At 35.3% G+C, this 15,834-nt stretch overlaps 1 protein-coding gene across 4 annotated transcripts in view; it reads right to left on the bottom strand.

Moving 5' to 3' along the window:
* Window positions 1–15,834, bottom strand: part of DNAJC13 (DnaJ heat shock protein family (Hsp40) member C13) — a 124,582-nt gene that overhangs the window by 35,486 nt on the left and 73,262 nt on the right. For all 4 annotated transcript variants that reach the window (XR_012519109.1, XM_010335807.3, XM_003925076.4 and 1 more), the window contains 11 exons: window positions 15,449–15,494; window positions 13,433–13,587; window positions 11,891–12,092; window positions 10,356–10,471; window positions 9,440–9,518; window positions 7,955–8,090; window positions 5,751–5,935; window positions 4,952–5,026; window positions 3,845–3,964; window positions 2,076–2,255; window positions 1,204–1,371 (listed from right to left, as the gene is read on the bottom strand). Coding sequence is in view for 3 of the 4 variants with exons in the window: in XM_010335807.3 (XP_010334109.1) it covers window positions 1,204–1,371; window positions 2,076–2,255; window positions 3,845–3,964; window positions 4,952–5,026; window positions 5,751–5,935; window positions 7,955–8,090; window positions 9,440–9,518; window positions 10,356–10,471; window positions 11,891–12,092; window positions 13,433–13,587; window positions 15,449–15,494 (1,462 nt within the window). In the remaining variant the exon portion in view is untranslated. The remainder of the gene's footprint in view (window positions 1–1,203; window positions 1,372–2,075; window positions 2,256–3,844; window positions 3,965–4,951; window positions 5,027–5,750; window positions 5,936–7,954; window positions 8,091–9,439; window positions 9,519–10,355; window positions 10,472–11,890; window positions 12,093–13,432; window positions 13,588–15,448; window positions 15,495–15,834) is intronic.

Here is a 15,834-nt window from a genome sequence, read left to right as displayed (position 1 = left end):
AAAAGGTTAACTTCTAGTTAAGTAAAAGGAAAATCCCAAAACTTTGAGACCTGGAAGTTTAAAAATAAGCATTTTCTTAAATCACAATGGAGCTCATGCCAACATTTAATTTTGAAATGCTATACAATTTTTCAGTGGGAGTGGCTGTAGAAGTTAATCCCTTGTTGGCATTTCTGGAGAGAATGCTTTTAGTCAGCAAAATGTATCATATTTGTGAGCACAAAGTCCAGGAAAATAAGATCAACAGTGGTCCCTGGTAGTCTAGTGTCTAGGAAAAGTAGTAAAAACAAAAACAAGATTTAAAAAAAAAAAAAAAAAAGAGTGGCATCTAGAGCTATTGCTTTTCACACATTGGGGAATGAAAACTGGACTCAATCAGGTTGGATTAGAAACAAATAAGCTGTTTAAGTTATATTTTGGAAAAGTGAAGAGTTTTTCACTTACAAAAGTAACAGTTCATCATTAGAGAAAACAGAAGAAAAACAGCCTGTAATTCTGCCATTCAGGAATAATTACAGTTAATATATTGGTACAAATTAATCAATCCATTCAATTTTGTTATACCAAAAATAGCATCTAGTGTTTTCATTTAAAATCTTAGTGTCTTTCAGTACTCTTTTTACAATTAAAGGATAATAGTAACATATTTAATGAATTTCTACATTTATCTAATTCTTTAATGTTATATTCTGAAGATTGTTTCTCTACAATCCTTGCAAAATAAGTTAAAAGAGGTTGAGAGATCTATATGATTTTTGTAATGCATCTATGTATGTACATAGATATGTATACGTATATATGTGTATGTATTTACTTTCAGGATTCTAACCCTACATCTGAATAAGCTATGGCTTCCAATAAACAGCTTGAAATAGACTCTGGGTCTCATGTCTCCCAGTAGTCTGCCATTGTGAAACACCATTCCAGCTTCACTCTCTTGTCCTGTCCCTTTGTGACTCAAGGTTGGTAAGACTTATGACGAGCTCCATGGCTGAGAAAGTTAATTTGCCCTTGCAAAAACTGGACTTGTAGAACTGACATCATTAGCATCAATCCATCATAAAGTGAATTTCTTGACTGAGAGAACAAGTATGTAAATATTCTTAATTTTTAGGTTTCCTGTATCAATATTATAGTATTACTTTACCGCTTAAAGGATATTGCACTATTCATTAAAACCAAGGCTACCTCTGAAGCACATACCTCAGTCACACTAGCCACAGCAAGTTTTCTAGCAACATAGGGTGTCAGCATGCCAGCTAAACTTTTCCTTATGGTTGGATTTTCTGGAGTTGCTTGTTCTTCAGCCAAATACCCTCCAAGGCGACTCAGAGCATGGACACTCAGTTTGGCAAGGCTATTGGATACCTCCTGTTATAAAAAAATTAAGTCATTAAAACAGAGATCTGTTATCTTACATAGGTAATACTATAACTACGGAATCAAACTATACAAAACATATTTAAGGAGGAAAAAGCCAACAAAAAGAAGGGCACAAAAGAACACTGATATCAGAAGGATTATGTGTTAGGGCTTGCTTTTTTATAGGAAGGACCATGAGAATCTATGTACTAATTTATACCCAATGCAGTGTGGAAGCAGCACACTTGATGGTAATGTGGGGAGGCAGGGATAGGTAGGCAGCCCTGCCTGCTAGAAGCGCACATTTACAATATGAGCAATAAATGAGAGCACACAGAACCAAAAAAAAAAATCTATAAAAATCAGACAAGTACTCAAGTATTTAGGGGAGCTAGCTTCAATTGCCTGATGGTAACATTATATTGTCCTGTGTTACACAACCATAATTTTGCAATCATAAAGCTGACTCTGAGTAATTAACAAAGTATTTAATTATGTCCAGTATATGCTATTGCAAACTCCCTTGCCCTGAATCCTTTAAGCATAAGCAGTTAAGACTAAAAGTTTTGGGGCTTAAAGAACAATAAACCTAATTTTCCTGAAAAACTGTTTATTTCTGGGGACTCTGGATAGCTGCAGCTTTCCTTTGCATTACTTTAGCACCAATCTATGGTTTGGGTTCAAATTCAGTATTAAAGCAACAATAAAGTTACCTGTTGGTTTGTTTCTTCACTTTTCTGAATGCCACTCTCTTCTAGGGTATAGTCATAATTAAACAGGAAACCAAGAAGATACCACAAAATTCCAGCCTGAAACAGGTGTGTCTGTAGCCAGAAATCCACAGCAAAAGAACTGACACATTCTACTCCAAGAGCAGCTACCCGGGGAATACTCTGAGAGAAGAATGAGAGAATTAGTTGTTATAGTTTTAAAAAAAAAAAAAAGCCTCTAAGAGGAACTAGTTATACATGTATGTCAAGCTAACCACCTTATTTGTAAGCTATTTACCTCTTCTTCTATTTTCAATTCTAATTTAAATCTGAATCCTATATCCTTTAAAGCCTAAAATAAAAAGTGACCTCATTATGAGATACCAGAATTACTATCTTTAAGGCTAGTGTCAGAAGACTTGGAAATAGTTTCCTGTTTCACTTCTTGTATTTTTAGTTTTTAAAAATAGTGACATGGCATCAACAGCAACTTACATGCCACAATCTTAAACATACCAATGATATCTTTTGTGCTGTTGCAAGGATTTATTTATGTTAGAGTTTCTATTCTGTAATCAAATGCTGTATACATCCAGTAGGTATAGATGAGGAGATATTTTCATCAGTTTACTTCTTGATGCTTTAGTAACGAAGTATTTACCAAGTATTTAGCATCTCAATCCTGTTTTATTCAAGACAACTCTCACTCTGCCCAGTTACCTAAGACGTCTCTCCCTCCCTCCCAGTCAGTCACCTATCACATCTACCCACACTCAACCTTCCTCAGCAATTCTGGATTGGAAGGAAATAGTATCCCTAAAGCCTTTCCCACCAAAGAGTGCATGAGCTCTCCAGTTTTCAGATTTTACGTGCCCCCCAACCTTTTTTTTTGGAGACAGAGTCACTCTGTTGCTCAGGCTAGAGTGCAGTGGCACAATCTAGGCTCATTGCAACCTCCGCCTCCCAGGTTCAAGCAACTCTCATGCCTCAGCCTCCCGAGTACCTGGGATTATAAGCACACATCATCACACCCAGCTAATTTTGGTATTTTTTGTAAACAGGGTTTTGCAATGTTGGCCAGGCTGGTGATCTGCCCACCTTGGCCTCCCAAAGTGCTGGGATTACAGGGGTGAGCCACCACATTGGCCTGGGCCTTTGCTTTTAACAGAGTTATTTAGTCCAGGGCTTCTCTTTTCTCCTTGCCACTCATTCTTTATATTTTTTTAATTTTTGAGATGGAATTTTGCTCTTGTTACCCAGGCTGGAGTGCAATAGCGCGATCTTGGCTCACTGCAACCTCCACCTCCTGGGTTGAGGCAATTCTCCTGCCTCAGCCTCCTGAGTAGCTGGGATTACAGGCATGCACCACGATGCCCAGCTAATGTTTTGTATTTTTAGTAGAGACGGGGTTTCACCGTGTTGACCAGGATGGTCTCCATCTATTGACCTCGTGATCCACCCGCCTCGGCCTCCCAAAGTGCTGGGATTACAGGCTTGAGCCACCGCGCCCGGCCCCCTTGCCACTCATTCTTATGTTTAAATGTGATCCACTTCCCTTTATATATATCACTTCAGTCTTATTCTCTGTAGGCCAACCTAGAAACAAAGTCTCCATTTACAACAAGGCTTCTGTGAAAAACAGTTTCAGAGATCAAAATAATTTACTTACAAACAACTTTGGGAGAACAATGTGCTTACAAATTAGGAAGTGGCTATTTGACAAAAAGATAGTTTTCTCTCTGTATCCAGAAAGCATTAAAGATTAACTTTACCTTGCCAAAATACAGTACCCGACAGAGATCCCTGATGATGCTAGGCATTTCCGTGATCTTCTCTCGGCATTCTTCAAACTGAGCAGCCACACTATAGCATTTACTTATGTGTCCACACACCTGCAGACAACACAACAGAACAAAACACCAGTAGAGTCACATGGACCCTCTTTATTTATTTAAGACATTAGAAATGCAGGGATTTGTGAATAATGCTTAATGGTATACACAATGCTCCAAAATTAAACAGAATGTTTTTATTATATCCGTAGTCTTTCCCATTAAGATTTCCTATAAATGCTGGGGTAGTGGGCAAACCACAGCTACTACAACCCATGGGCAAAACTGACCATGGTCTTTGTACTGCCAAGGAGCTAAGAACAGTTTTTATATTTTTAAAGGGCTGTAAACAAATCACAAAAGAAAATGTAACAGACAGTATTAAGCCTGAAAGCCTCATATATTTACTCCCGGACCTTTATTTTAAAAGTTTGCTGGCCTCTGGATTAAGTTATTTTTGTATAGTTTATTAATACAGCAGAAAATCACAATTCTATTTACACAGTGCACTTCAAAATAGAAGATGGAACTCCACAGCCAGTACTCAATTGTTTTATATTCTGAATTTTGCTAGCATAAGCAAAAAGCCAAATAAAAAGACATGTTCTACAAAGCTCTTAATGAACTCCTGATGAATTTCCTATCTTTATAACCTTAGACATTAAGCCAATTAAAATACTAGGGATAGCAGAATGAGAGATGGAAGGTATGTGAAACAAGAATAGCATAAAGCTGGGTGACAGAAACATACGGGTTCAGTAACTATTCTCTAGTATAAAAAACTTAAGCCAACCAATCACAAGTGGTTTAGTGCAGTGTTTCTTAAAGTGTGATACACAGACAAGCAACATCAATGACACTTGGGAACTTCTTATACAAACGTACTCTCAGGCCATTGCCCCAGACTCACTAAGTAAGAAACCTGGGGCAGAGAGGAGCTCAGCAACCCACAGTTTAATTAGAGACCTCCAGTTGATTCTCACATATGTTGAAGTCTGAACCACTGATCTGGTGCAATTTTCTTGGACCCACAGGTTTTAGCCTCACCTGTACTGACATGTCACTTGGTTTACTAGAACGAGTCAAGACAGCCACACAGCGACTAAATGCCTCTTGTAACACCTGCAGAGGAAGATGTCAGCTATTAACTCTCCATTCCAACTTCAATTCTGAAGAAAGGCTTTTCTTTTTTCTTTTTTTTTTTTTTGAGACAGTGTCTCACTTTTTCATCCAGGCTGGAGTACAGTGGTGCCATCGGGGATCACTGCAACCTCCACCTCCCAGGTTCAAGCTATTCTCCTGCCTCAGCTTCCCAAGTAGCTGAGATTACAGGTACCTGCTACCATACCCAGCTAATTTTTGTTATTTTAGTAGAGGTGGGGTTCACCAGGTTGGCCAGGTTGGTCTTGAACTCCTGACCTCAGGTGATCCACCTTCCTTGGCCTCCCAAAGTGCTGGGATTACAGGCATAAGCCACCATGTGAAAGGCCTTTTCTAGCAGTAATATAAATAACTCTTACACTGTTAAATATTTGATGTATAAATGTTTGATCAACACTTGTTAACAGTAAACAAAGGACTCCTAACAGTTTAAGCATTTCTAATAAGCTACTTTGTAAGCAATACTATCGTTACCAGTTTTGAACCCAATACTTTCCAACTCACATTACGAAATAAAGCTCCATTTCTACCTTTAATTTGGTATAAGAATATAGAGAATATTGTGTTATCTGCTGGAATAAATTAAATAAATCATCTGCATTTGTACTTGCTAAATTCTTCACTGCCAAGAGTCGTAAAATGTGTGTTAACTGGCTTAAAAAGCGTAAAGGTCACTTTGTATTACCTCTAGTCCATTCTCTCTTCTGAGCTCTTCTGCATTGAGGGCTGAACAGTTGACGGTATGGAAGGCAAGTTCTGTAGCCGCAGGCAACAACGGTGATTCTTTTGAGAAAAGGAGATCATCTGAAGTTTCCATTGTTATAGTCCTGATAAGCATGGGGTATCCTGCATATTTATAAGGCTGTAAATCTGAAATAACCAATGGTTAGTTTTAGAAAAACAAAACAAAATTGATCGTGTTGTAGTTTCAATTTTGATACCATGTTCAATTATATTGCCTTAAAAAAATTTTATCTTAACATCTTAAATGTCTAATTCCAGCTTATAAAAAAGAAATTAAAACCACTATGGATCTTTCCTTTCTAGTAAACTTGGTTGGTTTTTCTAAAATGTTTTCACTAGAAAAAGAACATTTTCTAGTAAATTAACTGAACTTGGTGTGTAGTTGTTTTGATCCTTTGCAGAATACCCTTCTATGCTGTCCAAGTGATCTTTGTAACTTTTTACCTCTTCATAGACCGCAAGGTAAAGCAAATGCACCAAAAATTCTACGAATATCAATTATACACACATCTTTATAAAGAAAAAAGATTAAGAATACATTTTATTTAAACAATGGTAAATACTTATAAATAAGCTTTCTGGTTAACAGGTGTCCTTTTCTATCTTTCCAGCTGTCTTAAAATAAACTTTGAAAATACTGAATACAATTTCTTACTAAAAGTACAAGACAAAGTTAATTTAACTTTTAAACTACATTTCGTTCATTCCATGTTTTAATAAGTACATTTAAAAGTGAAAGCTAGTATACGTACATGCCTAATTAATCTGTTCTTTCCATCTTCTTTTTAATCTATCCTAGTAGGCAAAGATATGCAAATTAATTGCCTGTGACTTTAAAAGTATCTCTGTAATTCCAATTGAAATCAGCATAAATATTTTCGATTTTTAAGGCTGATCAATAATCTGCCTTAAAACTCATTTCTAAACTGGCTTAAAAAAAAAAAAAGGTCCCTTGAAACAGGTCCTAATTTTTCTTAGGAAAAAAAAGTGACACATATATGGTAAGAAAGAACAGTGAATAACCAAGTCCTGTCAGATCAGGACCTCCCACCTCAGAAATTCTTGGGTATATACCCTCTTTGGGAAAAGTTTAAGATGACCTTGATAACAGAGAAACCATTATGGGTCATAATTGTAACAGATGGCTAATAATTTAGTTATCAGCATTAAAAAACAACCAAGGGTTTTGAAAAAGGTTTCTAAACTCATTCTGATTAGTAGTAAATGCCACAGAGCTTAAATGTGTTCTGTTAAACTCATCTGTTAATCAACTGATCACTACTCTCTTCAATAATCCAACTGCTAGATCCTCAGGATGTCCCCTCCAATACTACAACTGCAACCCCATCTCATCTTTTGTTACTGAACACTCTCCATGCTTATCTCAAACTCCTACAGTCCTCTTCCTTCTCTCTCAAGATCCCAGATCAAATGGCTCTCCCACTTTGTGCTCTAAGTCAAGTTCAGTTCCCAAACCAATAGACATCTGCTATACTGAACCCAACCCCTCGTCCCCAACAAAGCCTCAAACATTAACATACGCCTGGCTTTCTGGACTGCTACTGTTAGGGCTGCCACAAACGTCTCTGCAATTCGTCTATACCTGTGTTCTTCAAACTGTCCCACAGGACAAGAGGATCCTAAGAGCTACAATAGGAAATGGAAAAGTTTCTACTGCTTTTAAAAAACCTGAATGCTAAAAAAACAAAAACAAAAACAAAAACAAAAACAAAAACAAAACAAAACAAAACAAAACAAAACCTGAATGCTCTTGGTGTTTTTAACTTTCAGAGGCTGTCATATGTCATTTAAGAGAAACATGAAATGATCTTTAAATTCCAGATTCCACTCTAGATCGCATTTAACATGTTTGCTGCTAAATGGCTAAACACAAAAACTAACCAATTAACTCCACAGAATGAAGACCTTGTTAGAAATGCAAAATACCGAAAAATATAGGTATGAAGGGGAAGATATAAACTATTTGAGGCCCTTCTTTAGAAAACTACATTTTCCTTTATTTAAAATGTAATTCCAAGAGTCTTTTGCAACAATAATTCTAAATCTATTAAAATATGCTATAGAAACAGGTAGTATGGTACTGGATTACCCGGAGGACAAATCTGAGAATAACAGACATCTTACCTTCTTTATGACGGTTGAAGAGGATGCTCTGTGTTTTTAGAATTAAAATTATATTCTCCGGATCTGGTCCATCCACTATTTTTGCTGATTTGGTACATAAAAATTCATATGCTTTATTTACTTTTTCAAACATGTCCTGTATGCGACCAAAGATAATTTCACCTTAATTTGGAACATCACAAAATTCAACTTAAACAAGACATAGTTGTTTTACATTTTATCAGTAACTTTAGTTATTTTTTGAAGTTTTTTATATTAAGTAATTCATTTCAACTGTAAAGTAGCTGGTATACTGTCAAAGTGAAACTTTTTCAAATGGTTGTTTAATGATCTCAATACCATTTACTGAAAAATTCTTCAAATAAAAATATTAAATGTATCCTTAAATATATCAAGCTAAACACATAGATACTAGAGACGATTTTTGTCTACATAACAAAAATTATGAGCTACTGTTTATTAGGCACTGTGCTAAATGTCATAATCTCATTTAATCCTCAAACAGCCCTGTAAAGTGTGCAGCATTATCCTCAGAATACTGTAACTTAGTAACTTGTTTAAGGACACAAACTCAACTGGTGGCAGTGGTGAGAGGTAAGCCAGGTCTGTCTCCCAATACCATGCTTTTAAACGGTTACATTTTATGTTAGGTGAATCTCTATGTTGTCAGTATCACATTGTTTTACTACGGTAGCTTTATGAAGTGTTTTAAAATCTGTTTAAGTCTAGCAATTTAAAAGTGATTTCAAAATGTCTTCCTTTCTTGTATTTTCTCCTAGATGAATCTGAAATATGAGACTCTCAAAAAACCATTTGGGGTTTTGATGAAAGATACCTTAAACATATAAAAGTCAGATCTTTTCAATGTCACGTCCTCTCATTCAGGAATACTGCCTCTGTTCTGTTTCCAGTAAAAACCACTGACCTTGTAATCAGTGGAAATTATTCCAAGTTTCTAGCAATAGGCTATCAGTTCTGGTTTTGGTGGTTCTTACGTGATTTCACTTTTATGAAACTTCACTGGATGAGGCAGCATCAGGGAATGATGATGATTTAAAATCTGAACTGAGTTTTCTATTTCTTCAGGTAGAGTGATACAAAATTGGATGTCTTAAGAAAAAATTACATAAATTGCCAAAAGCAATCTGAATAGCAATGGTATCACCTACGACCTACAAATGCATTAAGTTCACCTGCATTCCTAATTTTCTATTATTCTTATGGTTGCCCATTAGCGTTAATTCCCAAGCATACATAGATAAGGAGAAATAATATAACTGGTAAGTTACTAGTCATAAAGGCCACTCTTCTGGTAAACTGAGGGAGAACCATCCATGCAGAAATTTTAAAGAATGCTCAGTTGTAAAGCAGTGACTGCCTGTCCACAGTGCCCTTGGGATAGGGGTAATATACTTTCTCCTACTAAATAATAATAAGAGCAAGAGGAAATTAACCCAATGCCCTAATTCCAACAGCAGTACATACCCTCCCTTCCGGATTCTTATCAGGGTGGTACTTTTGTGCAAGTCTGAAGTAAGCTTTCCTAATCTTGCTCTCATCGTGCCTGTTAAACCGGAAAATTGTTTCATGAGTATAGTAAGGCACAAGAAAAAGTATTTACAAAATCATCTAAAATGGTATTTTAAGAATCTTACTTACATCAATAATTGTATATGATTATATATTAGGCTTCAAATTAAACCCAGGAAGAATTAAGATGATTTTTTTTTACATGTAATCTTTACGGGTGAAAGATAAAAACTAAAAGTTCCTTATGCAAGGTTATCATTTGCTTTAAATTATAAAATTGTATTTGAGTAGGAAGAATTATAAAATATTTTTTAAAAAATTCAATAAATTTGTCAAAATGTCCAAAATGCCAATTTCAAATTCTATAATTCTAAGTTATATCAGTCTTACCAAAAATATAGTTTTAGTCTAAGCTTAAGTCTTTTGAATCATTTTACTATAACATACCTGGTCTACTATAAAACTTCACTGACAGTAAGATAAATCTGCATTCTTTCATGATCTGTCATTTGGTGTCCTAGGCATATTGCCATCAAATCTCTTCCTCATGCATAACACAAATTACAAAAGGAAGGGAAAAAATGAATATGTGAATGACTACCATACGTCAGATTCTGTGCCAGGTACTCTGCATACATTTTTCCAGTTAATAGAGAAATGAATGTATCAGCAAGAGGAGGATACAATTTGCTTTTTAAGTTTGCAATAAACGAAAGTCACACAGATATAGTTCCATATGGTTATTCCCAAGGTGTATACATCAAAATACAGGCAAAAGATTTTAAAATGGTTGACTTAAATATAACTTAGTCTTTGATACCAATACTTTAAGGTGGGGCAGACAGTTGCTATTTTACTGAAAACAACTCACGGTCCCTGTCCTTGAGGCAGATTAAGCACTTCATAAGCATCATCAATTGACATCATAGGTGGCTTCTTTTCTACTTCTTTCTTCCAGGCATCAAGGGTATCTTTTAGAAGCTTAACCTTAAAGATAAACGATTAAAATTTACATCAAAGTAAAACTATTTCAGAGTATAATTTGTAAGTTATAGAATTATTGTGCTGTATTTAAATGGATACTTTCAGCTGTCCAATTAACAGCTTTCTGAAATACAAAGAAACGAAATCACCTGAACACTGCTGTATAGTTGGGCAGAGCAAGGTATTTGTTACAAGGCAACATTCCTCTATTTAAAAAACTGTTGTAATTCTCTGCCTATTTGTGTATGTACCTTTAATTTTTAAAGCATCCAGAAACCATGGAAGACGTCAAAATTAGATGATACACTGTGGTAAGAAAGCAAGTAGTATATTGTAGTATGCGTCTCAAGGTGATCTAACGTAATTATGGGTATGCTAGCATTCAAACAAATGTAAAGGATAGAGAGCACAAGGAAGTCTGGTTAGCAAATGGTTAAAAAAAAAAAGCTCTAATATTTATTGCCTGCCTACATGCCAAGGAGCTGGGTACTTTACACACTATCAAATTTAATTCTTGTCTAAAATTTCACCAATAAATGAAAGCACTGAGATTCTGAGAGCTAGCTGTTTATTTCCCAGTTAGTAAATGGTAGGGGTGGATTAAAACCTAGGTCTGACTATAAAGTCCATATCTATGATCTCACGTTGAATCCCGAATAAGTACCCAAGTCTTCTTTAGTCACTGCACTGTAAAGAAGCAGAGACCTGTGGTACAAATGGCAACTATTCTGATATTTTTAGATGGTAATGATAACAGTATAAATTCCACCACAAGGGCACAGGTGCCCACAGATATCCAAAGACTCAGGTTAGAAGGGTCCCAAGGGCACTGTGGACAGGCAGACACTGCTTTCCAATTGAGCAGGTCACATTCTTTGCTTCGTATGTGTGCCAGGAATTATGCTTATGTAAATACTTAGTAAGCTTCACAAACACCACCAGAGATAGCTGCTATTATTACCAATATTTTAGAGATGAGAACTGAGGTTTAGAAAAATTAAGCAATGTACTGCATATTAAATAGTTATTAAATATTAATGGCCCTGCTGAAACTTAATCCCAGACTGGCTAACTCCAACACCTGTGAGTTTAATCAACCTGTTATAAAGACAAGCTTCCACCAAGCTATTATATTATATAATACTATGTACATATAATTATGTTATCTGCATGAAGTTTGTTTCCTCTTTGTCACAAAAGATCAAGATTGCAATATCCTTAATACTGCCTTAAAAAATTACCTTTCAGCTTGAGATTTACCCAAATATAACGAACTATGCTCAGAGTTGCACAGTGCTTAGCGCTTAAGAAGGAATATTTAAGGAAGCTATTATCCTTCTTACTGCAGGAGGACAACATACCTGAAGTGATTAGATGCTATTTTTATGGCTTAAGGCGGCACAAATTAAACTGCTGACTCACCGGGTCTTTAATTGGCCAATCTGGAAACCGGAGTGTATCACACAGTTGTTTGAGGTAATAAATATTACAAAATAGTTCATTTTCTAGTTGTGGATAGTTGATTACAGGAATGGGACAATACTGATAAAGTGCTCTTGTGTTACTCTGAAGACGAGGTGTGAAATCAGCAAGATGAGCAGCAATCTTCTCTATCATGAGGCGCCTACAATCATAAAAACCTCCATTCAAGCTTTATGAAGGGATCATTTTAAAAAGGTTAAAATAGGTAATCATGCAAGATAATTACATGAATCATCTACGGAATAACTCAATTACTGTCCTATAATGAGAGGTCCTAAATATGTTATTCAGGGCATTTTACTGTATAAAAATGGAAAAAACTTATCTATAATACTTATCTGTACAGAAGATCACAGAGAAAAGGGCTGATATTCCCAGTGCTTCCTATTAAAATTTCAGCCATTAGAAGGGCAAAAGAGGTACAGCATCTGAATGCGTGAGGGTGTAGCTAGGAAACTTAAGGATGCTATTATCCAAAGAAGCTCACTAGATGATATTTACTTCAATTAACTTACTGTAGTCTAGGATCTGGCCTCAGCTAAGCAGAAGCTTATCAGCACATAGAGCAATACATCTTTTAGATGGGGCCTTACATTAGCCAATCTCAGGGGAAAAATATTACACAGAAGAACTGTGTTGCTAATTTATTAATATTCTTATATATTTTTTTCCCAATGAAAAATATGACTGCCATACAGAATATATTCAAATTAGTGGCCGATACATGCCAAGCCCATAGGTCAAGAAGGCAAATAACAAGCAGGTGGCATGGAGAATGTGAAGTCAGTCTGATAAGGATCAGTAATTGACACAGAAGATCTAATGCCACCTAGCTAAGAGAACTGAGGGGTTTTCAAAAAAGAGACACAGCCTTGACACTGGAACTATTAAGTGTCAAGTCTTTTCTGAACAGAAACTGGCTGACCATTGTCATCTGTTTCTGAATCTTTCCTTTTTGTGTTTCCACAGGTTTCTCCTACGGCATTTCCCTGCAAAAAGACACAATTTAGGAATGTAACCCCCAGATTAAGAACAAAAGGTGTTGGTAAGCGAGCCCACATTCTAGAATAATTTTGGTATCTCTGGTCTGATCCATTGATCCAAATTATGTGGGCATAGTTTTTATTTAGTGAAGTACAGTACTACTTCCTTCATTTTATCCCAATTCCTCGTATATATATTATTGGTTTATTATCTAAAATCTTACTAGTTCTATATACTGATTTAAGACTTACCAGTGGTTGGTAGATACTACCAATATATAAAGCTCTATTAAGGTAACAGTAATTTTGTCGTATCTCATTGGAATAGAGAAAACCTTAAGGCCTTATGAAAATTTATCATTTGATTTGGCACCAATTATTACTGTCATCTTAAATTATAAAACTAGTGAAAACATTCTTTTAACAGAAGTCAAACCAGATGGCAAGCAGCAAAGACTTAATTATAAAATACAAATCAATCAATCAACTGGTTATTTACCTCATTTCACTGCTCCAGATTGCTTCTGGAGTATCAAATTCTCCTAGAAAAATCTCAGAAAACTTTTCAGGTTCATAATTTTCTAAGTAACACACCATTGCTTCAGGTAGAATATGCCCAAGTATACTTCTCTGAAAAATATCTTGTCCTTTTGTCTTCAAAACAAAACAAAACAAAACAAAATAAAAGGTAGTCAAAAACACTAAAGTTATCTTTCAATTTTCTAATAAATGATTTATGGTTAGAGAACATTTTTTAAGAAAAGAACACAACTGGAACAAATTGTCTTATGCTTCGGGCATGTTGATGGGAAACAGCAAAATGTGAAGTGGAAAGTGTCTAGTACAAACTGGCTTGGCATGAGCTCTAAGGCAGAACCAACAGCCTCTGGCCCTGCAGTAGTAGTCTCAGCGTTAAATGCCAGGAGCTGCCAATATTATTTAGGACAACCGGCCTTTGACCATGTATAACAGTAATGGACAACAGAAGGAATATGCCACGAAGATTTACATCAATTATCCTGCATTATATTGTTGATAGGTCCTACTTATACTTGCTTCTATTTTCAAAAATAAATTCAGAAAATCATTAAGAGCCTCTCCTCATGAAATGCAGCTAGGATTTAGATGGAGAGTTTCTACTTAAAAGTAATTGTAATTAACTGCTTTGAGAAGTCCTTATTCTCTGGCAGGCCAAATGGGGTGAGGATAATGACCATACTCGATTTTAAACTCATTTCTTTACTCAATGAAAATAAAACCCCAAGGGCTAGGATTTATACAAATAAATGCTTTTCTTATTTTCTTCTAGGTAACTTTAAGACATTACTTCTCTAAGATAAAACAAAGAGACAAGGGAAAAAACCCAAATATGGTTTTATCACATGGTGCAAAGACAAATTAGAAGATGAACATTTTCAGGTTTTCTACTAATAAGAGTAACAAACTCACTATCTGTTAAACTTTGGGGTAAAGAATTGCTAGTTACATTCTTGAATACTATCATTTGGTAATTCCTACATCTAGACTTGTGCTATAAACACTGTTCTGCTATAATTATTCAAAATACTGTTAACTGAAATGATATCATTTTTAATATAAAATTTGGAAAAAATTACGTTATGTATAACTGCACAGATATAAAGAAGAAAAAGAATGCCCAAATGTCTAATACTACATTAAGATACTATCACTGGAGGCTTTTTAAACTTGTTCATATTCTCATTTTCTATTTGTATAAACCTGTGGAAATGATGCTGCCATAGGTATCTTTAGACAAATGGGTCACTTTCTAGGACTTCATTGGCTGCTCTATAAAACATACAGTTTAGTGTCTGTCAAGGTGGTGCAACATTCCTTCGTTAGTCTTCTAAATGGTGGTCTGCTTTTGTTTATTATTCTGCTCAATATGATCGCCCCAAAAAGTCAATGCTCCATGAAAAGCTGAACATATTTCAAAACACCCTTCAGTTTCCTTTCTTTTCACAATCAATATCTCTTTGGAAAATGTAGGCATTAAGTTTAGGTTGTCAAAACTACCTAAATATGTCTCCTATTTTTTAATTCCCAGCTTAACTCCTTAGTAAAATGACAAGAACAATTGAGAGCATGTGAAAAATTAAGCAGCTTCCAAAAAGTAACCTAGCACTTCTGCCACGTTGGAATCTTATAAAGAGGCTGAAGTCTTCCTAAATCTTAGCTGATGATGTAAGACTCAGGTATATAATGAATTATTTGTGAAAACCACCGATCTAAATCTTATACAAAGAGAACAATTTATATTCATGGAGGCGTCAGGCTTCCAATTCAGAGTTGCAATTTCACTATTAAGTCTAATGGACTTTAAAAACAGTAGCTTAGACTTTATATGCGCAAGGTATCACAAACAATGTAAGAACAGAATAAAACAACACCTGCCTTCAAGCACTTGTGATATAGTAAACACACACAGCTCAGGAAACTTTACAGTGCCAAAACAGCTTACCCAAGGTTAAGTATTCAGAGGAATCTGGCTTACCTCTTCTGACTTGAAAGCCTGTTTGGTATGCGTGTATTTCAAAAATCTAGAAAGAAAAATGAATTATCAGATATAGAAACTGATTTAGTTTTTGTAACCTTAATTTTCTAAAGACTACGTCTTTTATAGCTAAATAAAAGTCACAAACGGCAACTCACATAAACCCACATTCCCAAATTACTTAATTTCTGATTAAGGCAAGACCTTAAATAAACTAGATTTTTAAAGTGTAGTCTTATTAAAGCTTGTGGCAAAATAAAAATATTAAATTTTAAGAAAAAACAAAATGTAAAACTGCATGTACAATATGAATACAGTTGTATTAAAAACATACTTAACTACTAAATAATATATTCTGATGCTAGATGGGGTATAGTGGTATAATT

Source organism: Saimiri boliviensis, chromosome 9, assembly GCF_048565385.1.
Source record: "Saimiri boliviensis isolate mSaiBol1 chromosome 9, mSaiBol1.pri, whole genome shotgun sequence".
Taxonomy (NCBI): domain Eukaryota; kingdom Metazoa; phylum Chordata; class Mammalia; order Primates; family Cebidae; genus Saimiri; species Saimiri boliviensis.
Note: the sequence above shows the minus strand (reverse complement) of the source record. Positions and strands in the feature narration are given on the sequence as shown.